This window comes from Crinia signifera, chromosome 6 (assembly GCF_055691185.1).
Source record: "Crinia signifera chromosome 6, ASM5569118v1, whole genome shotgun sequence".
NCBI lineage: Eukaryota > Metazoa > Chordata > Amphibia > Anura > Myobatrachidae > Crinia > Crinia signifera.
In genome coordinates this window covers 151193012-151218842 of record NC_139222.1, presented here as the reverse complement: position 1 = coordinate 151218842, position 25831 = coordinate 151193012, and the positions used below count along the sequence as shown (strand labels likewise).

Below are 25831 nucleotides of genomic sequence, written 5' to 3'. Positions count from 1 at the left end.
AGATTCATATGTTTTGATCACATGCTGTGAGTGAACCACATACAGGATACGAACTGAATTGTATTTGTTTGTTTTTTATCTTTTGTATACAAAATATTATAAAGGTAAAACCTGTTATAAATAAATATTTTTTACATGATATGCATATTAGTATGCAAGGAAAGGTGGGGGAGGGCCCGCACAGCTGTAATTATTAAGTTATTAATCTAAGCCAATTTTGTTATAACCAACATAAAAAACCACATGGTCACAGATACTGGTGGTTATCTGGTTGGTGGTGCGCCCGGCGTTCAGTAGCAATAACTGAGGGTGGGTTTGTTTTGTTTGCAAGATGCAAAACAAAGGAAAGCAAACGCTTTTTGGGCGCACTCTTTAGAAAAATATGATGTTAATTAATTTATTTATTTAAAACATAACTTTTATTGTGGACTTGTTAAAATAGGGTGGCACGGTGCATAAATACAATAAACATTGTTCTGCATGTACTGGTTGTTTTAATTTTTGTAGTGTGGTACCATTGAAAATAACTATTAATGTTATATCATATGTCAAAAATTTGAAAGAGATAACCACACATATAATTTGTCATTTGTTGCATACAGTCATCAGAGGTATAGTGACCTAAGTGACATAAGGTGGCAAAAATGAGTTATTGGTCCCCAACTGTGAAACAGATGGGGTTTACGTGACCCCACGTTACTAGGAAAATCTGTTCAATAAATAGGAACAATTACTGCCTATATTGGCAAAAAATATTTAGGGAATAAAGCAGTAGGCGGCTCCTGTGCTGTCAGTCTGTTGACTTTGGATACCTATATATAGTACCACACCTGGACTTCTCCAGGGGTCACCCACCTGGATACTGCCCTGGCCCTTCACTGCTTGGCTTCCAAGTTCGAAATGGGTTTGGGCACTCCAGTGAGGTATGGTGGTATGATTGTTACGAATTGTGTCACGACCCAACAGCTCAGGTTAACTGCTAAATATCACCATTGATAATGGATACATATCCCAAAATAGGGGCAGAAAAAATATTCTCTATTGTAAATATAGGTATATACTGTAGATCTCCCACCAGTGATGATGAAATCTGGTGCTTACAATTAGAAATTCAATTACTAGCAGCAGGTAACGGATTGAGACAAGATTGAATACAGTACCTTAGACAGTAGGTAATTGGTTAATAGCACCCTAATTATTGATGTAGAAATGTACTAGGGATTCAATTAAGCAACTGTTGATAGTTAGCAACACTGTATAATTGTGAAAGGAGATTGCTCCTAGAGATACAATGTGCCTCGTTGTTGGGGTAATTAGATCAGTGTATACGGTATGCTGGAGTAGCAAATAGTTACTAGATGGCAATTATACACAGGAATATCTTATAAACCAAGTTTGTAAATTGGCACACTAAAAAAATTAAAACAACCAGTACATGCAGAACAATGTTTATTGTATTTATGCACCGTGCCACCCTATTTTAACAAGTCCACAATAAAAGTTATGTTTTAAATAAATAAATTAATTAACATCATATTTTTCTAAAGAGTGCGCCCAAAAAGCGTTTGCTTTCCTTTGTTTTGCATCTTGCAAACAAAACAAACCCACCCTCAGTTATGCATATTAGTATATCATAAGCGCACTCTGTACCCTCTCTTTGTTCATCTCTAAATTTTGGGTCCCGTCTAACAGGGGATCCAACAGGGTTGCTGCTCCAGGATATCAAGGCGCAGATTGGGGTACCCCCGTGTGTGTGTGTGTGTATATATATATATATATATATATATATATATATATATATATATATATTTTTTTTTTTTTTTTTTTTTGTGGAGCGTACACAAGTACTATTGCGCCCAATTGTCACTTTATAAACGTATGCCTCACATGAGTTTAACACCATAGTTGCATTAATTATGGCACAATCTGTCTGATTTAAAAATACAATGTGTGACACACGAGTTCTGCAGGATTGTAGATCGTTGTTTCTCAAACTCTTCCTCTGGACCCCACAGTCCATGTTCGCAGGTCACCTAGCAAGTGCAAAGATGCAGCTAATTTCCTATTTCCAACTTTTTTTTGGTCTTGAGGACTGAGTTTGAGAGCCTGTGTCGTAGACTGAGGTCAGGTCTGATTAAAAACTACATAGGTAGGTGCTTGTTAGCTGATCAGGCTCCAGTGCTAGCTGACACAGGATGTTAGTACTTGAATGTAGAAAAAGGACTCTTGCAGACCTTTTGATTCTCCAGCCACCATCGTGCTACAGTCAAACTGTGGCCCTCCAGATGTTGTGAAACTACAATCCCAGCATGCCTTGCCACAGTTTTGCTATAAGGCAGTGTTAAAACTGTGGCAAGGCATGCTGGGATTTGTAGTTTCACAACATCTGGAGGACCAGTTTGAAGGCCCATGCTCTACACAGAGCTTTTGTGGACTTTTTAACAATAAATGTAGTTAACTGTTAATGATACCAAATGTGTCCTTACATTTTTTCATCATTAATCCTCAAGGTTTTTTTTTTTTTTTTTGTTTGAGAGCCTTCTTTATTTGATTTATCATGTTTGTATACATTTTAAGGAAAATATTGTGTATAATGTTTTATGTTAAACTCTTGTGTAAAACAGCAAAGCTACCTGCTACCGGTGACTGTGATGAGGATCCCCCTTGCATTATCCATTCACTTTGTGACTATTACGATGGACTTCCAGTGGAAGCAAAAGGAATTAAAGAACATTACTTCAAACCCTACATCTCCAAGCTGTATGATAGAAAGGTAATTTGTTATGGAAATTTTATTTTTTTTTTTGCTATTTTTAAAGTACCCGTTTTGTGTGCATGTGTGATGAATTTGCCTGTCCAGCTGTGATTTTGCAGCCAGTTTATTGGTAATTCGCTTGTTGGCCCTACACAGTCAGACATGCCGATAGCTGTATCTGCTGCGCTGCAAGGTGAGATGACCCGCTGGCTGTCTACAGATATTTGTCATTCTAATTATATACAGGTGTAGTTGCACTTATTGTTGCCATATCGCCACCACTCGTGCCCATTTGTCATGACAAATGCTCACCCAGGGCACGGAATACCCATACTCTTTCCTCCGCTCATTGCATTTTTATGAGTTGCTACCAGCTAAAGGCACTAAGGAGATTAGATTTCTTTGAGTGCAGTCCATCTCCTCCATGCCCCTACAGGCTACAGTTTTTTTTCTTGGTGCCCTTAGGCACAGGTGTCCAAGGACAGGGCTCTGTGTCCTATTTTGATTTTCTACCTTTTTTACATCTATTTTATTTTTTTTTCACTAGAAGATAGCCTGCATTTGCAGCAGCTGCTCCTGTGTAGCTGGCCCGGCGTGCTGACTTTCACAGCCAGACCCGCTGGAGACCTCCCGGCACACAGGAGAACGTTGCTTCCCAGCCACTTGGTAAGTGAGTCCCCCCTCTCAGCACAAGTAGAGCTAGATGCAGTGATAGGGGGGTGAACTCGGTCGCGTGAGGCCAGCGTTACAGCGCCATTTGCTGCGGTGGACAAGGCGCATGTTGGTGTGTATCCCTCAGTGGTCATGGTGGCAGGCACCCGGTCTTCTCTGAACCGCCGCTTGACCACCAGGGACATTGTACTGAGATTCTCAGCTCTCCACCTCCATTATTCAGGCCCAGTTACGCTTCCTGCACTGGCTCTGCATCTCCCCGCCCTCATAGCGTTCGGGCGCCATTGCCCACAGCACTACTGGCGGCCAGAACTGCAGGGGAGAAGTAAACTGCCAATCTTTCCTTACTTGGAAGAGGCTGCTTTGGATGCTGCGGCCCTCTACTCCAAAATATTGGCGATCTTAGTGGTGGCCCGTAGAGCCCTCTGGCTATGCATGTGGAATGTCAATGCGGACTCCAAAGGGGCTCTGGCAGCTTTACCTTTCTCAAGTACTTTCTCGAGTTCTCAAGTATTTGGTCCAGAGCTTCACAAGATCGTTGCTACGGTGGCAACGACCAAAACTGACTTTTTAACTTGTGCTCCCTCTAAGTCTTGGCCCTAACTCCTGTAGTAGACAAGCCTGTCATTGTACTGTACATTGCAGCGCACTATGAGGTCCACTAGCTGTGTGTCATCCAATGTGTGCTGAGAGTGGCAAAGCATAGAGTGTAAAGACTGGGTCAGGAGCACAGCTACAGTATGGAAATGTAGGAGCAGAGTCCACATGCATGCAGAAGAAAGCACTCAGTATGAAAGTGACCGGGTGTTCACCCCAAATTATGATCACAAGTAAAGCTTAACTACACTATAAACATATTTTAATGTACATATATAAAGTAAAATAGTTGAATAAAATAGAAAAAAATATATATTGTTGCTGACCGGGATCTGTACCCCAGGCGTTGGACTTAACTGCTAGGCCATTAGGGGTACTGTACCGCAAGCCTGTCCTCTCATTTACACCTGATGCAGGAACCTGGAAACCTTATGTAATTAGGTGGCCCGTAAATGCTGATGGGTGATGGTAGGCTCCCTTGCAGCTGATAGCCTCTGCCCACCACCATGTTGTATAGAAATGATGCTACATAGACGCTCATTCAGTCCCAGGGCCTTGTTGGGGAAATGTATGCAGAGCTTAGACACTCTTATGGAGCTCAACGGAGCATACGTTTCCCCACAGAGTCCCTGGGGCTGAATGAGCGTCTACGTAGCGCAATTACTGTGGGACGAGAATGATTGACTACGTAGCATACTGTATCTACAAAATGGTTAAGTAGTTCTTGGAATTTTACTGCACTGTTTCATAGGAGACCTCATGCACGTGCGTTGCTGGTTTTTCAAAAGTGACCTCTGGTAAATAAACCTAGCTAGCCATGTTGTGCATCGCTACACTGCAGCTCACGTTGCAGCTCACGTTGCGATCAGACAACAATAAGTAGGTTAGATGAGTGTGGTTAACTCTGTAGCTTATAGCCCTCTCACCAGCATAAATTCCTAGGTTGGGCTTTGACTAGTGCTGGTGTGAAAGGTTCCCCGGGCCAAAATAGGTCAACCCTGTTACCTAGGATACAGACCAGTGTGAAAGGTACTTACCCGGCTTTCCTGTCCTGGACATGATGATGCTGCTGTGCTGCCCGCATTATCTCCCTGCCCCTCACACAAGAAAAGGCAGGGACATTCCCGGGATGGCCCTATTCACACAAGCATATTCCCTGCATTTTCATGTTTCAGGGACTGTATTCCTGGTGTGAAAGGGGTATTGGTTTCTGGGAGGAATCTTGCTACCTCACCTAGTTGTCATTCTAGGATCAGGGCAGGGTGCTGGGGTAAAGGGGCAGCATAAGGGGGTGGACCATCTACAGCATGGGTCTTAAACCTGTGGCCCTCCAGATGTTGTGAAACTGCATGTTCCAACATGCATTGCCACATTTTTTCCTACACGTGCATGCCACAACTGTCAGGGCATGCTGGGACATGTAGTTCTACAACATCTGGAGGGCCACAGGTTGAAGACCTGTGATCTACAGCATTGGTAGTCTTTCCCTGCGGGGTTGGGTGGCAGGCTGTTCTAGAAGGGTCCTGCTAGAGCGGCAGGGTGAATTTTGCACTTCAAAAATTGGGAAGGGCATGGTGCCTTGCTAACAAAGCCTAGCCTGAACACTTAACACCAAGAAGGTAAGCAGGGCTGGCTGGCTAGGAGTCTGGTCCAAAATCTGCTGTAAAAACAGACTAAAAATCTTTCCTTTCACCCAGATAATCAATGAGTGTATCCAATCTCTTGACATTCCAGGATCAAAGGCTAATGCTGTGTACACACGGGGGAGATAGGTGCTATAATCGCTGGGAATATGGTCGCAGGCGACCATATTGCCAGTGATTGGGAGTGTGCCCCGGCGATAAATCTCCGGGTGCGCGCTCCCGTTTTCTGCCCCATTGTAAACGCTGGTCGCAGGAGCTTGCTCCTGCGACCAGCTAATTACCTCTGCGGCACCCCCAGCAGAGGTTCGTTTTCAACAGCGACCATCTCTGGTCGCTTGTTGAAAAAGAGACACTGAGCAATATATTGCTCAGCAATATATTGCTAGCAATATATCTCCCCCCGTGTGTACGCACCTTTAGAACTTTGTTTGATGATTTTTTTTTAATAGACAGATTAAGATTGTGCTTTTGTGTCTCTTTGGGACTCCACCCACATGGTTTATTTTACTAACTTAAACCCAGCTATTTATCGACTGTGGTCATTTAGTTTAGGAATAGGTTTGTTGTTGGTAACTTTTTTTTTTATTGCAACGGTGCTCTGTTCCTCCTGAGAAGGCATGATATTTAAAACTATTGTACTGTGTATAAGGCTATAAGATTTCCAAGTAGCTTGATGTTGCTGTGAGTACAGTTGCAAATGTTAAATTCAAAATACTGTATCCAAATTACCTGGAAACACCTGCAAGGGGATAACCAACCCCAGACCCTCAAGCTGTTTTCACACTATATGATTTGCCCGACTAATATGTGCATTAACGATAAGATCATGCATATCGTGGAATGTGTATGGACCTTAAGATCATTTCAGCTCACAGGCAAAGATAATCTTTCAAAGAAGAGAACATTGTATCTACAGGGAAAATGTATTGTTTTGCCGGTACAAGGGTATCTGGAATCCATGTGCGCTGACAATGCTATCTAAAATTCTGTCATCCTGGAGAGAAACATACTGCCCAGTGTCAGAAAGTCATGTGTCCTTCAACAGGATAATGACCCAAGGACAAAATATTATTGAAGACTGCTATCAAACAGGAGACAGCTGTAGCAGTTTGCTTGGGAAAGCTGGTCAACATACCTGATGGGTACTGAGGTTTTATTTGGGAGCATTCCTCATTTGGTTGTCTCAAAAGGTTGCGCAATAAGATATTACGTAAAGTGTTCTTTTTGACAATGCCATTCATTTGTTTTGTTGCAAATGTTATGTAGTCTAATACAAACTTTCCTTTTACTATTTAAATATGGAATACACCTTGTTAGATGCAAATTTTATTTTTCTAGATTTAAAAAAAACAAAAAAAAAACCCTGCGGTTCTTTTCTCGAAAGTGTACTAATAAATTTGTTTGTCAAACTAGTATCTCTTACCTTACAATATATATATTTTTTTTTTATACAAATATTTATCTAGTTCCATGCTACAGATCTTTCAAAAATTAGATTAGCAGGTGGTCCATTACAGCCTATACTGTGGTGGCTGAAGAGACAGAATCTAAGCAGAGAGCAACCCTTTCAATTTGGGATTATATTGTATGTTGAGAAATGTCAACTTCTATACACATTTGAGCTGTACTGAACTGAACGTTCCCTTTCACTGCAGAGACAGTTGGGTAAATCATAACTGGCATTCATAAGCCTCTTCGAAGTAGAAGATGTGGAGGGGGGGAGGGGGGGGGGAGGAGAGCAGGAAGGAGACCTTATCCAAGGGGTGGGATTTTCAGTAGGTATCAGACATTATGCCATTCATACAGGAGTCGTTTCCACCTGGAGATTTTATGCTGGGTACACACTGGACCATTCCCAGCAGCGCTAATATTAACAATAGTTGATATCCACAATTGTAAAGCGCAACGGAATCTGCTGTGCTATATAAGAAACTGTAAATAAATAAATATCCGTTAGTGACGTTACTGGGACTCTGCTCTGTACATGCATATTTGACAAGATATTCTGCATGTACAGACCGAGCGTGTGTTTTATTGTCTACACCCTGTATACGATTTGCCGGATTCAGACCTGCTTGATGGGCTGTGAGTTTTCAGAGCCCATTGAGCAGGTCAAGGGTACAATACCCATGAGTAAAATTTTTCCCATGTGCACGGCTGCAAATGTGCATTCAGCCATGCACATGAGGGGAAAATCATTCTGAATAACTCACCCTCAAATGGTTTTCCCCTCTGTTCACAGTGCCAAGTATATACTAAGGGCTATTTCACACGCTCCGGCTCCTGCCAGATGGCGGAAAGCCATGCCGCACACTGTAGTTAATAATGGAAACAATTGTGTCCATTCACACGGGACGGCCGCCCGGTTGCAGCCAGATCCCACCACTGGATGAGACAGCTGATGGCTGTGGCCATCCCCTCCATTGTAAACTACTGTGTGTGTCATGGCTTCCTGACTGTGCAGGATTTTGCTGTTCGGCCGGAGCGTGTGAAATATCCCTTAGACAGCACGGTGATGGCTGTGGGAAGGAGGAGGCTACTATTGATGTCAGCGGCCCTCCCTCCCAACGGCTGGGAAATGCAGGCGATATTTGGTGCATTCTCAGAAAACACATAGTTTATGCCTCAAAATGGCCACAGGGCATCTTTGTACAGATGGTTTGCACATTCCCAGCATTGCACATGGTTATGAAATAGTGGAGGCAGACTGAAGTTTTGTCTGGCCCTCTAATGTAGATAAAGTATGGTGTCTCATTTTTATAGCATTTCTGGTCAGGAAATACATTTTTCACCTAGAATTGCTTTCACTGTCTTAACAGTAATGCTGTTGACCACATGGGGTTTAATTATGAATCAAATCATTTTAATTTCACTACAACATAAAAAAAAGATACACAAGTGCTTACAATTCATACACTACAAATTCAAACTTAAAATAACAGATGGGGAAAAAAAGATTCTGCAGCCGACTAGTACAGCAACCTAAGCACCGATAACGTTTCCCAGAGGGCAACAGGAAGAAAAGAGAATAACAAGGATGGCTAGGATCTAAAATTATTTTATTACCCTTAACTTTACCCATTTTTACTAAAATATCTGCAAGGGTTGGCCAATTACTTTTATTCTGCTGCCTTAACTATCCTATCTAGTGATCTACGATCGGAACACTTAGAATTCCCATATCATACTGCAATGGCATAAGTCAACAGATTCTCAATTACACTGCAATAGAAATTCATAAGTGTTCACCTAGATAACCCTGCTGCTTGTAGTCTCCGCAGGGAAAAAAAAGGCGTTCTTTCACGGTATACATAAGGCAATAAGTAGCAACAGTCTGGGCCACCAAATAGTCCCTGGCATATGTGCTTTGTCGGGCACATGCATGCGCTTGCAGGAGAGAGGGGGGGTACTTGTTTCATAGCACGGCGCCCCCGAATTTGGTTGAAATGCATGTTATGCAATCGCATCGCATGCAATATAGCGGCATGCGATGCAATTTTTAATTGTACAAGCACCCTAATGGGTGCTTACAATGTTAAATGCACCCCCATTGTCAACGCCACCTCCACTATCAACACCAACCCGAAGCGTGGCGGTATGCGTCCTCTGACCTTTTTATACCCCCACTATCCACGTCGGCGTGGAGTTGACTTTAGATAGTGTGGCGACGGATTACTTTACATGTATTCCGCGTCCCCTCGCTACACTCGCCACACTATTTAAAATCACCTCTACCCCGACGTGGATAGTGGGGGTATGAAAAGGTCAGAGGATGCGTACCGCCGCCCCTCGCGGGCTCTCTACGCTCGCCATGCTTTGGGTTGGCATTGACAATGGGGGTGCATTTAACATTGTAAGCACCCATAAGGGTGCTTGTACAATAAAAAATCGCATAGCATGCCATTTGCTGGCATGCTATGCGATATTTCACTGTACAAGCACTCCTGTTAATTTAACGGGAAGATCGCATCGCACACCACTAAATACGGTATACGATGGGCGCCGTGCTAGAAAACAAGTACCAAGAGAAGAATAGCGGTGTGTGTGATGCCCTCCTCTCTCCTGGACCTCAGCGGCGCACAGAGAGAGCTGGCCGGACTCGTTGTGAGTTCATCGGCTCTCGCAGTGTGCCGATCAGGAGGTGGAGCCTCCACATTGCAAGAAGAAATTGGCCCACCTGGCCATCGGCTCCTCTGGCATTTGCCAGAAGTGCCAGATGGCAAGTCTGGCCCTGGCAATAAGACACAGCTAGTAACAGCATTGTCTTTAAAAGTATCGGGCATAAACATTCTTTCCTTGTTGGTTTTATAACATGACTTCGGAAATAAACTTCTATGACCGTTCAAGCTAAGGGGTAGAGGAGGGACTACAGAATTGAATAAGGTTGAATATTTGTTAATATTTACAGTGAGAAAAATAGTGTTAGAAGTAGTATATGTGGAAGATATGGACACTGTTTAGCAATAAAAGGATTAACACAGAGCTCTCTGACAGATAGAGGCTAAAATCTTTGGCTGGTGAGAGAATAGAAAAATATCACTCATGAATCACAGTAGGTAACTTGTGATATTTAGAGTCCAATGTATTGTGCTTCAAAAAGAAAGAACATGGAGAATGATAAACAGCCAGCCAGTCGGCTCCTAGCTGTTACCATGTTACCGGCTGGGTTTAAAAAAAATAACCAGTAGGAATTAGTTGGTTTATCATTCTCCACTTTATGGTATTTTGAAGCTTGATGCACCTGGAACAAAAAGTGGAAGATGAATTAGGTATACAAAGAAAAACTGTGACATGGAGTCACGTGGTGGGTCTGACTCCACAACTGAGCCAGTATCTCCAACGTACACATGGGTCCATAGAAGGGAGGCATGACGTTAAGGTTCGGCAGTATCAATCGTGATAGGGGGGTTTTGCATACCATAGTGTATTATTAAAGCACTTCCACACCTGTTCTCTTAGGGTATGGGACAGGGTTTCTATATAGCTCTCCCAGGTATTGAAGAACCATTAAGTGGATATTTCTTTCCGTAGGCTTATCTCAAGCCACTCACTTCAAAAAATATGAAATAGTTTGTTAAAAAAAAAAAAGAGAGAATGGAGGAGCTGTAGGATGTTGCCAAATTGGAGGGTACACTTCTTTGCTGCGGCAGATACAATGATAAAGAGTTTAGTGGACCAAAATTGCTTCCGATGTATTAGTGTCTACATTATTAGAATCTGTAGAGGAGATTACTCTGGAAAGACCAGCCAAATAATGTTGAGCCTGGAGGTATGCTAGATGGAAAGGTTGCAGGATTGGGAATTTTTCAACAGCTTGTGTTAACCTTAGTGGTCTTTCAGTGTCATAAAACAGTGGTTCCCAAACTGTGTGCCGCGGCTCCCTGGGGTACCTTGAGACACTTGCAGGGGTGCCACAGATTGGTGGTCCAGGACCAACTCAAATTATTTATGAACAAAACCAGTGCTGGTGGCTGCCAATCATAAAATCTGTGTATAAACTGAAGCAAATCCTGTCCTGTATCACATAACTGAACCGAAGGATCACAAATAAAAACAATCTACTGTATTTTTCGCTCTGTAAGACGCACCTGCCCATAAGACGCACCTAGTTTTAGAGGAGGAAAACAGAAAAAAAAATATTCTGAACCAAATAGCGATTAGCTGCCTGTGTCCCGCTCTCTCACCCCGCAACTATGAGCTCCAGACTGTCTCTGCGGCCCCTTTGCATCCGGCGCCTGGGTCATGTCACCCTGTAGCACTCCCCCTCCCCCCCCCCCCTCCCACACACACACACACACACTAGTTATGGCCCTGCTAGGGGGGGCGATGGGTTCCTCTCCACCCGTGGCAGTGTGCTGTGGGGTACTTTCGGCAAATGGGATATCATCGGCGGGGTCCCTGCGCTACTAGTTCCCATCTGCCTCAGGGACCCCGCCGATGATATCCCATTCGCCAAACGGACCCTACAGCACGCTGCATGATCCCCGCTGCCCGGACCTCTGTAAATACGGGGGGGGGGGGGGGGGCGGCTATGCGGGCTCTGCTGCAGCTCCACACCAGCATCAAGGAGTTTTTTTCAGGTTCTTTTTTTCAGTATTTGCTCCATAAGACGCACACCCTTTTCCCCCCACTTTTTTGGGGAGAAAAAGTGCATCTTCTGGTGTGAAAAATACGGTACTTAATTTTATATTTTATTTTTCTACACCTAGGGGTCCTGTGGAAATAAAATGTGCCACAGTTAACATGTGGTCATGAACAATGGATTATTTTGTAAGGGGACAGGTATTTTTCTCATGTAATAAAATTAAATTATCACCACTTAATAAAGTAGATTCTATGGTAGTGTTGGAATACATATCCAATCTCATCCAAGATAACGAATATGAGAGGCATGACAATATTCTGTAACATTGGGTAAATTCCCCCATTTGATCTTTTTGTTGCAATTTTATCAGACCAATCATATCCCTTTTACCATTCCAGATAAACATGCGTATGATCCTATTCATTTCCATTGTCTCCTTTGGTCAATAAAATCTGGAGCTATTGTAATGGGTATAGAATTCTGGAGAAGAGGATAATTTTAACCAAGTTGGCCTGACCCAAGTACAACCGTGTTGTCAAAATATTTTTCAAATTGAGATCATACAGTATATATTTAGATTATTTTGGTAACTGTATACTGAGATAGGTAATGGATTTAGTGGGCCAGTGAATAGGTAATTTGCCATGCTGGACGGGCGTATCCAGGATTTAGATATAATGCCATGGATTTATCAAAGTTTACATCAAAGCCAGATCCAAATTCTTTAATGCGGTCCATCAGCAGTCCCAGAAATAGTCTAGGTGCAGATATGAAAAGCAAAACATCATCTGCAAAAGTTTAATACCCTGAAATAGTAGTGGCCAGCTCTGTAACACCCGAAGCATGGGATCTAGTGCTAGATTAAATCGGTTGTATATTAAAAATAAATATATATATTTTGTCACGAAAATACAGTCTTAAGGCCGACTAGTCCTAAGGACAAGTCGGACCCAATTCTCCTGTGAACCGCCCGGCAGCTCCCCGGGAGGCTCACATACAATTTGGTACTTGATGTGCCATTTTTTACATGTGATAAATCGCATGTGATTTATCACATGAAAAAAAAAAAAAACGGGGCAGTGAGGAGCAGTGGGGCGGGCAGCGGCCCGGTTGCAGTGGCTGTGATCATCAGTGCAGCAGCGGCGGCTATTAGAACTTTAAAATAATGTGTCAAATGACTGTCCGACTGAGATAGAGCACTCAGCCAATCAATAGCCAATTTCAGCCGAACAGTCTTTTGACACATTATTTTAAAGTTCTAATAGCCGCCGCTGCCCGCCCCACTGCTCTGATCACCGCTGCTCGCCCACTGCAGGAGGTTGGACGTCATCGTACAAGCTACATGTTCGACCTCCTACTCCGGTCAGATGCGTACGGGACCGCGCATCAGATCGGATAAAATGTCACAAATGCGATTTTTGGCCGATTTCACACGATTTATTGGCCTAAGTTCTAAAATCGCATAGTGTATGGCAGGGCTCGACAAAACCCGGGGGCCAGGTCGCCATGGGGGCCAGGTCGCCATGGCGACCAGATTTGCCAGGAAGCAGAACCCCGGGCAGAGTGGTGGCTTGAATTATGGACAGCAGCGGGCTCTGCAGTGGGTTATAATTAGCGTTCCCGCTAGCTTCCTTTTGCGGGGCGCTGCGCCCTGCCCGTTTTTTTCTGCTACTTACAGAGCCTTGTGCCCGGCCGCCGATAGGCTGACACCCGCTCTCATCAATAGGTCAGGATGGAGCAGCCTCTCAGCGCGGCGGGGGCGGGATGTGGCTGGAAGAGCTGACCCGCTGCTAAACCCAGAGCAGCTTGTAAGCGCTTCCAGCTACCCACGCCATGCTGACAGGCCACTCACCTTCTCTGGTGTGAGTGGCTGTCAGCTATAAAATGCATCTGTCCTCCCCCTGCCACACTGACACGCCGCAGCTCCCATGTACCTGCTCACCCCGCCTCCTCTCCCACTCAGCGCAGCGTGTCAGCGCAGCGTGATCCCCTCTGCTGTGATTAGCTCAGCAGGGACGGACTGGTACGTGCTTTAACTGGCCGCAGAGAGACGCGTCCAAACAGTTTGTAGGGTAGCACAACCTGGCTGTAGGGACTCGGGAGGTATATTCTATATTTTTAATGTGGCGCCAATTGGAGCGCGGGTGCCTGAAGCCGGGGTCAGTGATTGGCTGCCTGGCTTACGAGCTGCAAATGCCTGCTGGGGTCACCCAGTGTGGTGGGAGAAGAGCGACCCCTCAATAAGTAAGGAGGCAGCAAAAGAAGAGGCCAGGCAGTGGTGGGGAGTATTACTGCTGCTGGGGGGTATTATACTGTATGTGTTTTACTGCTGGCATCAGCGCACTACTGGGGGTATCTTGTCGCGCTGCGGACCTTCTCTAATACTGCGGCAGCCAGGAGACTTGTGCACCAGTCTGCTGGCTGCTGCGGGGCTGGCTGTTATATTGAACCGTATAACCCACCACGGGGCCACCTGCTTACGTGCCTGCTAAATGGGGCACCCGAGGCTGCTGTAAGTGCTCCTGATAGGATAACCAGCCACGGAACCGGCTGCTTATGCAGAGGCTGCTGCCAGCTCTCCCTGCCAATCTCTACCTTCTGGATCCTCATCCATGATCCTGCAATGGTGCCCTAACCCCCTCTATCATTTTTTTCTCAATCTGCCCCTGCCTGGCATCAAGTCAGAAACCCATATGTGGCATAATATGTCATGGGCATTATAGCGTGTGGTATTATATGTAATGGGCATTACAGTGTATGGCATAATTTGTAATGGGCATTACTGTGTTTGGTTTACCCTGTACTGGGCATTACGGTGTGTGGTATATGTATTGGGCATTATTGTGTGTGGGATAATGTGTAATGGGCATTACTGTGTTTGGGCATTATTGTGTGGTGCATAGTATGCAATAGGTTTTATGGTGTGTGGCATAATGTGTAATGGGCATTGTGGCATGTGGTGTAATATGTAATGGGTATGTGACATGTAATAGGCATTAGGGTGTTACTTTTTGGCGCACACTGTCACAATTTGTTTTCTGGGGGGGGGGGGGCCCGGCCCTGCCCTGCCCTCCCCACAGTGTAAGGACCGAGGCCATCTCAGACTTCTCACTGTACATACTGTAACTGATAATTTTCACTTTGGTGGGTATTATAAATTAGAGGGAGCACATACTTACAAAGTAGGGCAAGCTATATGTCTGACGGAAAAAAGTTAAATACATACAAGAGAATACCTTTTATATTTAAATGATGTAATATTTTTTAACCTTTTTTTTTTTATTATTATCTTTCAGATTATTAGAGGAGACTGCTTGTTGGACATCTCAAGTTTTACAGACAACAAGTAAGAATGAGTTGTGTCATTCATTCATAGCAGAGTTGTATAATGTTCAGGGGAGACTACAATGTTAATTGTGTCATGCCTGAGGGTTGAACTTGGTTGTTCTGAGGTTCTGGTACTGGGGCTGGAATATAATGGAAGTTGAGAGTCCTAATAATCTTTGCCCTTATCAATGGGCAGGCCTCACAGTATTGTAACAGTACTGCGTCCAGGGCCGAAGGCGTGGCTATGGATAGTGGAGACCACTAGTGGTAAGTATGTGTTTGCAAGTGTAATGAGTCTGTGGTATATAAAAGGGCTTTTTTTTTGGTCCGGATGGACTGGAGTCAGCTGTAATCATAGAAATGCTGTAAGCTGAAGGTAATAGAAGCGGTGATAGAAGTCTCCGATGTTGACCATCAATAGAAAATTGGATGATGCGAAGAATACTGCAGGTAAGTAGATAAAAGCTCAATCAAGATACCACTAGCACAGGCACAATAGGAGTTCACTGTCATGGCTAGGGTTTTGTGGACCCAGTCGTGAACTTGGTGGTTCGTGATAGAAGCTGGATAATGTAGAGAAATTTGGAATAGCTAGAACAGATACAGAGAGATAGTAGGTACAGATTTATTAAGCTAGCTGAAGTGATAAAGTGTCTTGTTTTTATCACCGGCCAATCAGCTCCTAACTGTTGATTGGCCGTGATAAAAACCAGAAACTTTATCACTTCACCGAGCTTAATAAATCTACTCTTCAGTCACTGGACCGAATGGCATGGATCCACAATAGTAATGGGTACAGTGTAACACTACCAGATGGGACGGAGTCACTGGACCATATGGCACAGATACACAGTAGTAGGGGGTACAAAGTAACAGGACTGGATGGAACGGAGTTACTGGCCCAGAAAGTACATAGTCTCTGAATGCCAGAATAGAATAGAAATATCCTGGACCTCCTCCTTGCCATATCTAGCATAGGGAATAACGGAATAACTAAAGACAGCCGCCTTGGTGAATAACAAAACTAAATGTTCAGGAATAATTTAAATAGGCTGGCTTGGCAATAGAAACAGGACAATTAACCATGCTGACTGGATCAGAGCTGAATACAGAGTACTTGATCCAGAGGAATTACCAGGCTGACCGGAGTGGACCTGAGTAGTGAAGATGCTTCATATCATATGATTTGATGCATTTACCAGGCTAATTGGACCAAAGCTGGAGAATGAAGAAATACAGTAATACTTGAATCAGGAATGGTGGTTCTTGTAAGGAAGCTCAGAACACCTCACTAGGAGATTGCAAGATGCCTGGATGGATGGTACACCTCATCAGGATAGCTCGCTGTGTCTGGATTTGGCACAGCGTCAGAATGCCAAGAACCAGCTGGAGGCTGAATACTCTGTAGCCAGATTGTGTAAACTTGGAATACCAAAAAGGAGTCAGGTAAAAGAGTGCGGATAGTGATGCTGCTCAAGGCATTTTCTGTTTGTTTGAGTGGGGTATTTAAAGCCCTTATGTTGCACTGATTGGATGGCTAGTCACATGGAAACTAATAGCTAAAACAGTCTCGAATTGGATCATTCAATGCATAGCAGGAGACTTGCATGACTTCACCCAGCAGCAATAGTGTTCATTCTCTCAGTGAATGTCAGCATGATTACAGTCTGGATGACTGGGGATATACAGAGACCACAACAACAGAAGGTCGCATGTTTAGCAGACATCAGAGCCAGGTATACCAGGATCATGACATTTACCGATGATAAGTGTTTCGATGCTGTGGCACCGTTGGTGGCTGATATCGATGATGCTTTCTGACTGGTAGAAGCAGGTGGTACTCGGTAATGAGGGGTATAGTAAATAAGTTACCTGTGAAAGCTGGAGTAAACAGTGGTCCCATGGTGAGTTTGTGAGTAGGAAACATGGTGAGTTTTGTGAGTAGAAAAATTATCGCTGGGAAGCTATAAGGAGATAGAGGTTTGGGCGGGTTCTGCACACAAGAAATAGAAAATTGATGCCCTCTATTTGGCGGGCAGTCTACCACTGTATGTCGGTTCACAACAGTGGGGGTGCTATCCCAAACATTGGCATACAAAGTCAAAAAAGAGAGAAGAGAGTTTGTACGGATGCACTCCTTACTGGACAATCATGGGAAGTATAACTGGTTTTATTCCTTTTCAAATATTGTTAAAAAGTGGAGGTTCCTTTTATCTTTATTAGGACCTATGATGGATAAGGAAGCCACCACATGTAGCGAAATAAGAGGTTAAAAGATTTTTTACATTGATCAACAAACAGTGATTTAGGAGAGAAAATGTGATTTAAAGATTTTAAAAGTGTAGGTAGATACGAATGTTGGTGCTAGTACTTCGATATCAATTGGGAAGTATTCCCACTGGAGTCCTTACATTTACAAATCTGTATCAATAAAGAAATATTACCACACGTGTTTATTTATTATTGCTTTATGGGGGCTTTTCTTGGGTATGATGGGTTGAATACTCTGAGATGTGTCAGTATGGTGTTTCACCCATAGGAGGTCCTTAGATATATTTAGTATAATTTAGGGATAAATTTCCCATATACCAAAATGTGTGTTGGTTCACCTATACAGGTAAGTTGACTCTTTATGTGGCAGGAGGTATCTCAAATTATTATATTTTATACCAGTTATACTTGAAGAAGCTCATTTAGCGAAACACGTGTCCTGCGTGTGTAGCGTTAGATAGAATGTTAGGTGTTTAGCTCAGAAATTTATTTTCTATTATTATTGTGATATATTTAGCGTCCTTACTTAATTTGTATCCAGGAGGTAACTGCCAGATTATCTGCAGCAGCCACTGCTAATAGACCAGACAGTGGTCTTGCGTATTCACGCATATCTGGCAGCATTTCATACAGCCCAGGACTAAGTACCATATGAAAGGTGCTTAAACAGCAGTACCCTGCATTTCTCAGCAGGTGTCGCTGCTGTACTTCTGAGCACATAAAAGTATATGAAGACAAAGTATCAATGTGTCTCAGAAACCATGAACCTAATGTGCAAACATATGTAATAAACTTCTTAGTATCATTATAAAACTGTGTTTGATATTAAAAAGCATAGAGTGTGACAAAACTCTCTATTGGGCTGAAACAACCTCTTGATTTATACCAAGTGGTCTAAGTCGTTACAGTACCAGAAAATTTGGTATACAACAATTTGAATGAATAGGAATACACTTTCATATTCTTTATAAAGTGATCCTACATCTGCACGCTTAGAACCAATTACCACCACTTTAAAGGGGAATATACACCCCCCAAGATGACATATTGCTTGTTTATATAAAAATTGTATTGGGCTACTCTAAAGGGGAATATACACCCCCCAAGATGACATATTGCTTGTTTATATAAAAATTGTATTGGGCTACTTTAGCAGAAAATTCTGAATTCTTATTTCTAAAAAAAACTTGTTGGAATTTTATAGGGATTTTGACCATAAAAATCATTTGGGATCACATTCTCTGAGGGAGATATCCCTAATTATACTGACTCTGCACCAGTGTGTGTAATACCACTTGGGGAAGATACCCCTAACTCTGTGCCAGGGTACTCAACACTATATGGGGAATATACCCCTAATTATATAGACTTTATACCAGTATATACACCTTAGGACTCCCACAGGGAATTCAACCCTAAAAATTATATGGGAGCACACTCTCTGGAAAATACCTCCAACCGTATTGATTTTGGGTCAATGTATGTAACACTCTTTGGGAAGATATCCCTAATTACACTGAATACATTGATTCCGTGCCAGTGTACAAAATACTCTTTGGGGAATATACCCCTAAAATACGTAAATTCTGGGGAGTGTACCAACTAACTGGTATAATATCATAATTTGAGATACCTCCTGCCACATAAAGAGTCAACTTACCTGTATAGGTGAACCAACACACATTTTGGTATATGGGAAATTTATCCCTAAATTATACTAAATATATCTAAGGACCTCCTATGGGTGAAACACCATACTGACACATCTCAGAGTATTCAACCCATCATACCCAAGAAAAGCCCCCATAAAGCAATAATAAATAAACACGTGTGGTAATATTTCTTTATTGATACAGATTTGTAAATGTAAGGACTCCAGTGGGAATACTTCCCAATTGATATCGAAGTACTAGCACCAACATTCGTATCTACCTACACTTTTAAAATCTTTAAATCACATTTTCTCTCCTAAATCACTGTTTGTTGATCAATGTAAAAAATCTTTTAACCTCTTATTTCGCTACATGTGGTGGCTTCCTTATCCATCATAGGTCCTAATAAAGATAAAAGGAACCTCCACTTTTTAACAATATTTGAAAAGGAATAAAACCAGTTATACTTCCCATGATTGTCCAGTAAGAAGCTATAAGGAGACTCAGGAGATCGACTGGTGTAAGTGATTATCCAATAATGAGTTGATGGTACATGCACTGTATCTGTATATTTTTTTTTTACAAGTTCAATGTTTTGGTGTTCAAAGATGTAGTTCTGGATAAAAGTGCTACAGTCTGTCACTAGTGAGACTGCCAGCTTGTATGAAAGCTTTGGGATGTTAAAAAAAAAAAAAAGAGAGATTTCACTTCTCGAGTGAACTTCATTCCTGTGAATCATTTAGACCACAGGTACTCAAAGTCGGTCCTCAGGACCCCACGCAGTGAATGTTTTGCAGGTCTCCTTACAGAATCAAGTGAAATAATTAGCTCCACCTGTGGCTTTTTTTTTTTTAAATGTGTCATTCAGGAATGAGTGCACCTGTCTGAAAAAAGTGAACTGTCTCGGGTCCTGAGGACGGAGTTTGAGTACCACTGATAAAGACACTGCATGCTTACTTTTTATGCTCTAGTTGTAATGTAAAAGGCTTACTAGTATGGGAAATACTGTGCGTCTTTCCCCAATCCACTCCTCTGATAGTAATAGAGTTTCGTAAAGGGAAATAAATATTTCAAAAATTATTAGACACCTTGGGGGGAGCCCTCTATACCAGTATTTGTGTCTCCCCAGCAGATTCTGTTAGTAGGATTTACTGAAGGTTAAACGGTCTTTTTAAATTCAATATTTTGTTATTAAATTTTTTGCATAACAGCAGCAACACAACCCACAAGTATAGTGTAGGTGGACAGAGTAACGAGCATATACCTGTAGTGAAACGTGCATTATAATGATGTTCAAGACAATAGATGCTAAGCAGGATGATTTGTAAGAAGTCGAATAGCATTAAATCAGTACAGGATGTTTTGATACCCGAAGGCGCCAATCGGGTAGCAGTATATGAGAATCAACGGAGTATGATTAATAAAATGGCACATAAAACAGAAAAACACTATTCTACCATGTGGTGTACAATCTAGTAATCGAATAGCAATAGTAACTATAATAATTAAATGTTTCTGTCCTACAAACTGTATATTGAGCCACCAATTAAAGAAAAATAATAATCCCCAAAGCAACCCCACCCTGTATAACTGCCCCAACTATGGTATACTTGGTTCCCTTAACTTCTGTTCTATCCCACTAAAACGAAGTACCCAAACCCACCCCCTTAGGAATGGAGGGAACTATCTATAGTAGGGAAGAAATTAGCGGCTGTTAGCTATCAGCTAACCTATGCCTAAAAACTAATTCACCCCTACCCCCCCCCCCCACACACACACCCCACAAGAGGATAGCAATAGGATGAACTATCTGGGGTATTGAACACATGGTATCAAAATATATCGGACACAGTATAAAGGATAAAATTCCCTGTGCGCCCTAACCCACCCTCCCACCCCACTAGAGGATATCTACCATATTGACCGACTGGGGCAATGTGATAAAGATCACAGAGGATATATAAAGGTCAAATAGTACTACCGCCTCTGCACCACCAACAAAAAAAGAAAGAATTGGCAGACATTACATGTAAATAGTACTGTATAGGCCTACATAGAATAGTACGACTTCCATAGGTAGGATATCAGAAAATACATGTGTATGTAATAGTATAAAGGAAAACAGAGGAGTGTACAAGTAACATCTCAGCAGTTAGGCAATATCAAAATAACCAGAGACAAGTAATGTACAGAAAGCTAGAACAATGGGTAGATACATTAATCCGGCCAGGCCCGCCTAGCTTGTAGAGTTGCATATATATTAATAACCGTCCCTCCCTTGTAAATCCAGTAGCATACATGGATGATACGCCATAACTGTAACAAGAGTTCCAGGAGTGTCCCGGTCAACCAGGGATAAGTAGATAGGTAGAATGATCGTAAGAGTAGGAGGATCTGAAGCTTCAATACTGGAGCCGGATCTATAAAACCGAGTCGTGGAGAGGCCTCAGTGACAGGAGATGAGACATTAGCAGTACGAAAGACCTCTATATGACGATGTGGATCCAGTCACGCGGGTATACACAGAGGCCTGTATTGGTATCTTGGAATTCTCAGGAGCAGGGTATTGAGGTCTAAACTTATCCACTCCAGTATCACACTTATCAGGAGTGAAGAAGGTGTCAAATATATCTCCCTGCACCTCAGTAAAGCGAGGAAAAAGTTTTCCAATAGAGGCATACGTAGCCTGGGAAACTTGTTGGAGAGCGGTTTCTATTGGAATGGGAGTAATATTTGCAGGTGGTGTATTAAATTCCTGCACAACACTGTCACAGCACTGACCATACGTGCAGCATTTAGAAGTATTATCCCCCGGTGTAGTTTCAAATATATGAAGGAGTCTACTAGTTGAAGCAGCAATGGAACACAGGATTTGTTGCAGGTGACACTCCATGGCCCAAAAGAGATCAGACACCACTTGCAGTTTAGAAGACAACAATATGTCAGCGGCTAGCACGCTGACAAGGTATCAGAATGTAAGACAGCACTGCCGGCAAAGTGGGTCCACAGTACCTCAATATGTGCTTCTGTCAGAGAAGAGTCCTGGAGTAGTGATGTATTCCCCGGCAGCAGTATTAATATAACGGCAGGAGAACTGAACGCTACTACCGCCGGCTCTCTCCACAGTTCCCGGCCACTGTAAAAGGCACCAAGTGAGGGAGATGTCTGCCCCAGCAGCGCGCCCGGCCTCAGGAGTCACCGGCAGGCAGTGCTACAGTCGGAGCTGCTGGAGGTGAGGGAGCCAAGATGGCGCCAGGCAGCAAGGATGACAACAGGCCCAAACAGCCACCGCGGGACATGCAGGTCGCCAAGTAGATTCACGGATGGCGCAGAGAGGGAAGCAGAGGCTCCGGAGGGCAGGCGAATAGGAGCCGGAGATCCACGATCTCTGGGGCAGGATATACAGGAGGATATAAACGGAGTGCACACCAGACACGTCCGCTCCGGCACTTGACAAAGCCACGCCCCGGTTAAACGGTCTTTTAATTACATTTTTTGTGTCTATTAGCTATGCGATTACTAATTAATTGGCTAATTATTATATGCTTATTTCCTACATAGCCTCATCATATTGCCATGGTTCAGTATAATAATGCACAGGGAAAGAGCAGAGTGCTTTGGTAATAGATTTAATCCTCCAGCCCTCACCTTCACATTCTCCTTATCTGATTTTTTTTTTTCCTGAAGTCTTTGTTGTGTGTTTTTTTATTTTTTATAAGTATTACTAATTTCACTATCATTCATATGGTATACTGGATTCTCAATACATTGGGGATGAAGAGGTCCTCCGCAGGAGACAGGCACATAGAACTCTTTACAGTGGGTGTACTGGCTCCTCCCCTCTACTTCCTCCTCCACATCCTCGGTTAAGGAAAAACTGTGCTAGAGGAGAATGAACGCATGTGAGGTAAGGATATAACTATATGTGAGTGTGGTGAGATTCATACCAGCACACCCTTAAACATTTATAACTGGTAAATAAAACAGTTAACAACTTGTAGAACACTATATGCAAACATCACCTAAGTGACAAACCTAGGCAACAAGCCAAAATACTTCACACCTTGAAGTGACAACCAGATGCAGTAGAACGACGCACAGAGGCGGGTTCCCAGTATACCATATAAACTTTGTGAAAAGGATTTACCGGTAGGTATTAAAATCCTATTTTTACTATTCATATGATATGCTGGGTTCTCAATACATTGGGGATGTCCCAAAGCTTCCAGAAAGGGGGCGTACGTGCATAGAATGCTGCAGCACTGCCTAACCAAACTGGGTATCCTCTTTGGCCAGGGCGTCAAATTTGTAAAACATTACAAAAGTGTGTTGAGCCGACCAAGTAGCAGCTCTGCATAATTGCAGAGCCAACACACCCCGAGCAAGCTGCCCAGGATGTGCCCACCGCTCTCGTGGAATGAGCCTACACAGAAGGTGGAACCTGTAAGTCAGCCTCTCCATAAGCCTGACGAATGGTAGCACAAATCCAATGTGCAATAGATTGTTTTGAGGCCGGCAAATCTTTTTTCTGGGCATCATAAAAACAATCAGTCTTTAGTAGCCTGTCCGTTCTACTAACATAGGCCTTAAGCGCTCGATCCACATCCAGGGATTTTTTCCTTAACTGAGGATGTGCCGGAGGGGAGGAGCCAGTACACCCACTGTAAAGAGTTCTAAGTGCCTGTCTCCTGTGGAGGACCTCTTCTTCCCCAATGTATTGAGAACCCAGTATACCATATGCACTTTGTGAAAAGGATTTACCGGTAGGTATTAAAATCCTATTTTTGTTTAACATTCCATTTTGATGTCCCTTTTACAGTAAAGCCTTGAATAAAGAGTATGAGGAGTATGTCCTTACAGTTGGAGACTTTGATGAGCGGGTGTTTCTAGGAGATGATGCAGAAGAGGAGATTGGGACCCCCAGGAAGTTTTTGGCAGACCTTCCTGTTAGTAACTGCACACCACGTAAACAGGTGGAATCCAACCTCCACCAACATTTTGAGAAGGTAATTATTATTTGGAATTGGCAAAATGATTTTCTATGTGAATAGTTCTGTGCTGACTTGCCTGTGTATAACGGTCTGTAAAATGCTAATTTATGATTATATGTGTAAAGATGTATCACCTGAAAGAATATTCTAAGTTTCAGAAAACATTCAGGAAGAAAACAACTTTAAAATTTTTTTTTTTTACTTTATTAGTTTCTTATATAGCACAGCAAATTTCATTGTGCTAACCAGTTATAAAACAAAACTGGGTAATAACAGACATTTATTGAGTTAGGAAGGCCCTGCCCGCAAGCTTCCAGGCTATAGGAAAATAGGTATTGATACACAAGGATCGGTATTATCTGTTGCAGGAGTTCTCAAATGCTGTCCTCAGGACCCCACAGAGGTCACGTTTTCCAGGTCACGCGACAGGTGCACTCATTACTGACTGACACATTTTAACAGATCCGCAGGGGAAACAAATTATTTCACTTATGATTCTGTGAAGAGACCTGCAAAACGTGCACTGTGTGGGGTCCTGATGACCAAGTTTGAGAACCTGTGATCTATTGCATAATGGTCCACCACTTTCAAAGCTTTTGTGTTGGTTGAATGGTTTAGTCGCACAATGTTGACCAGGGGTCAGAAGAATGTGAAAGTGAAGGAAGAAAAAATGTGAGGATTACAGGTGGGATGTAAATGGAGAGGAAAATACCCCCCCCCCCCCCCCCCCACACACACACACACCTTTTTTTTTTTTGTAAATTTATGTTTTGTGGGTAGTTCTTTTATCTAATAAGCTCCCTAAAGAGGGTGAGTTTTAAGGAACACTTACTCGCTCCCATTCAAAAAAAAGTCCTGCAATCGTGAATGGGAGCAAATAATGTTGAGAAACCTAGATTTTGTGAAGAGCATACCTCCCAACATGACTCTCTCCAGGAGGGACAGAATGCTCTGTTTCTGGACTTCCCTCTTAATTTATGGATTACCATCACCTGTGCTTAAACACCTTTGTTATCAATTGCCCTTTTTAAAACAGATGATGGCAGTCCTAAATTAAGATGGAAGTCCATAAACAGAGCATTCTGTCCCTCCTGGAGAGGGTCATGTTGGGAGGTATGGAAGAGCAGAAAAGTCAGGTTGATATTTGAGATAAATGGAGAGATGTACATTGGTTAAGTTTAATAGAGGTGTATGCAAGTAAGAATATGCCTTGAACAACAATCCAATTGGTTTTTATTTGAAATATTGTTCCTCATACCGCAGAGAAAATCTTTTGCTCCATCAACTCCACTGACTGGTAGAAGATACCTGAAAGAAAAAGAGTCTGTAATCACTCCCGTATCCTCTGCAACACAATGTGTGAGCAAGCTGCAGAGCATGGTGACTGGACTTAAAAATGCTCCTAGTGAACAGCTCATAAATGTCTTCAAGTAAGAGCAACATATAATATTTCAGTTTAACATTAGCACAGTGCTTTTTATGCTGTTTAGTAGTTGATGCGTAATTGTGAATATCAAATTGAGCGCGATGTGTAAAAGTGAATAACATAAGTATAACTAAACATACATAATAAAAATTCATATAAAATATCCGTATATAATATATGAACAAACCACTAAAGCCTCAGCTAAGGTCAGTGTTTCTGAAACATTCTGATACAATATAAATAAGAAAAATGTACATATATATTTTTTTATGAAAAATTAATAAAAGTGATCTTTTACTTTAATTCAGAGTACTCGCATATGTGCAAGTGAAACACATTGTACGACTTACTCTACAAGTGCCCCAAGAAAAGAGTATTCTGTTCTACTTATTTGCAGTTATTTATATAGCGC

General features: G+C 42.6%; 2 protein-coding genes and 1 pseudogene across 12 annotated transcripts in view; 1 reads left to right on the top strand and 2 right to left on the bottom strand.

Annotated features, from left to right (window-relative positions):
* Positions 1-25831, top strand: part of RBL1 (RB transcriptional corepressor like 1) — a 75211-nt gene that overhangs the window by 6778 nt on the left and 42602 nt on the right. For all 3 annotated transcript variants that reach the window (XM_083147644.1, XM_083147643.1, XM_083147645.1), the window contains exons 6-9: positions 2625-2773; positions 15049-15098; positions 23822-24008; positions 25257-25423. In XM_083147644.1, coding sequence (XP_083003770.1) covers positions 2625-2773; positions 15049-15098; positions 23822-24008; positions 25257-25423 — 553 coding nt within the window. The remainder of the gene's footprint in view (positions 1-2624; positions 2774-15048; positions 15099-23821; positions 24009-25256; positions 25424-25831) is intronic.
* Positions 819-937, bottom strand: LOC146011675 (5S ribosomal RNA; annotated as a pseudogene).
* Positions 25210-25831, bottom strand: part of LOC146008408 (uncharacterized) — a 143078-nt gene continuing 142456 nt past the window's right edge. For all 9 annotated transcript variants that reach the window (XR_014444504.1, XR_014444505.1, XR_014444509.1 and 6 more), the window contains one exon: positions 25210-25301. Coding sequence is in view for 1 of the 9 variants with exons in the window: in XM_083147649.1 (XP_083003775.1) it covers positions 25246-25301 (56 nt within the window). In the remaining 8 variants the exon portion in view is untranslated. The remainder of the gene's footprint in view (positions 25302-25831) is intronic.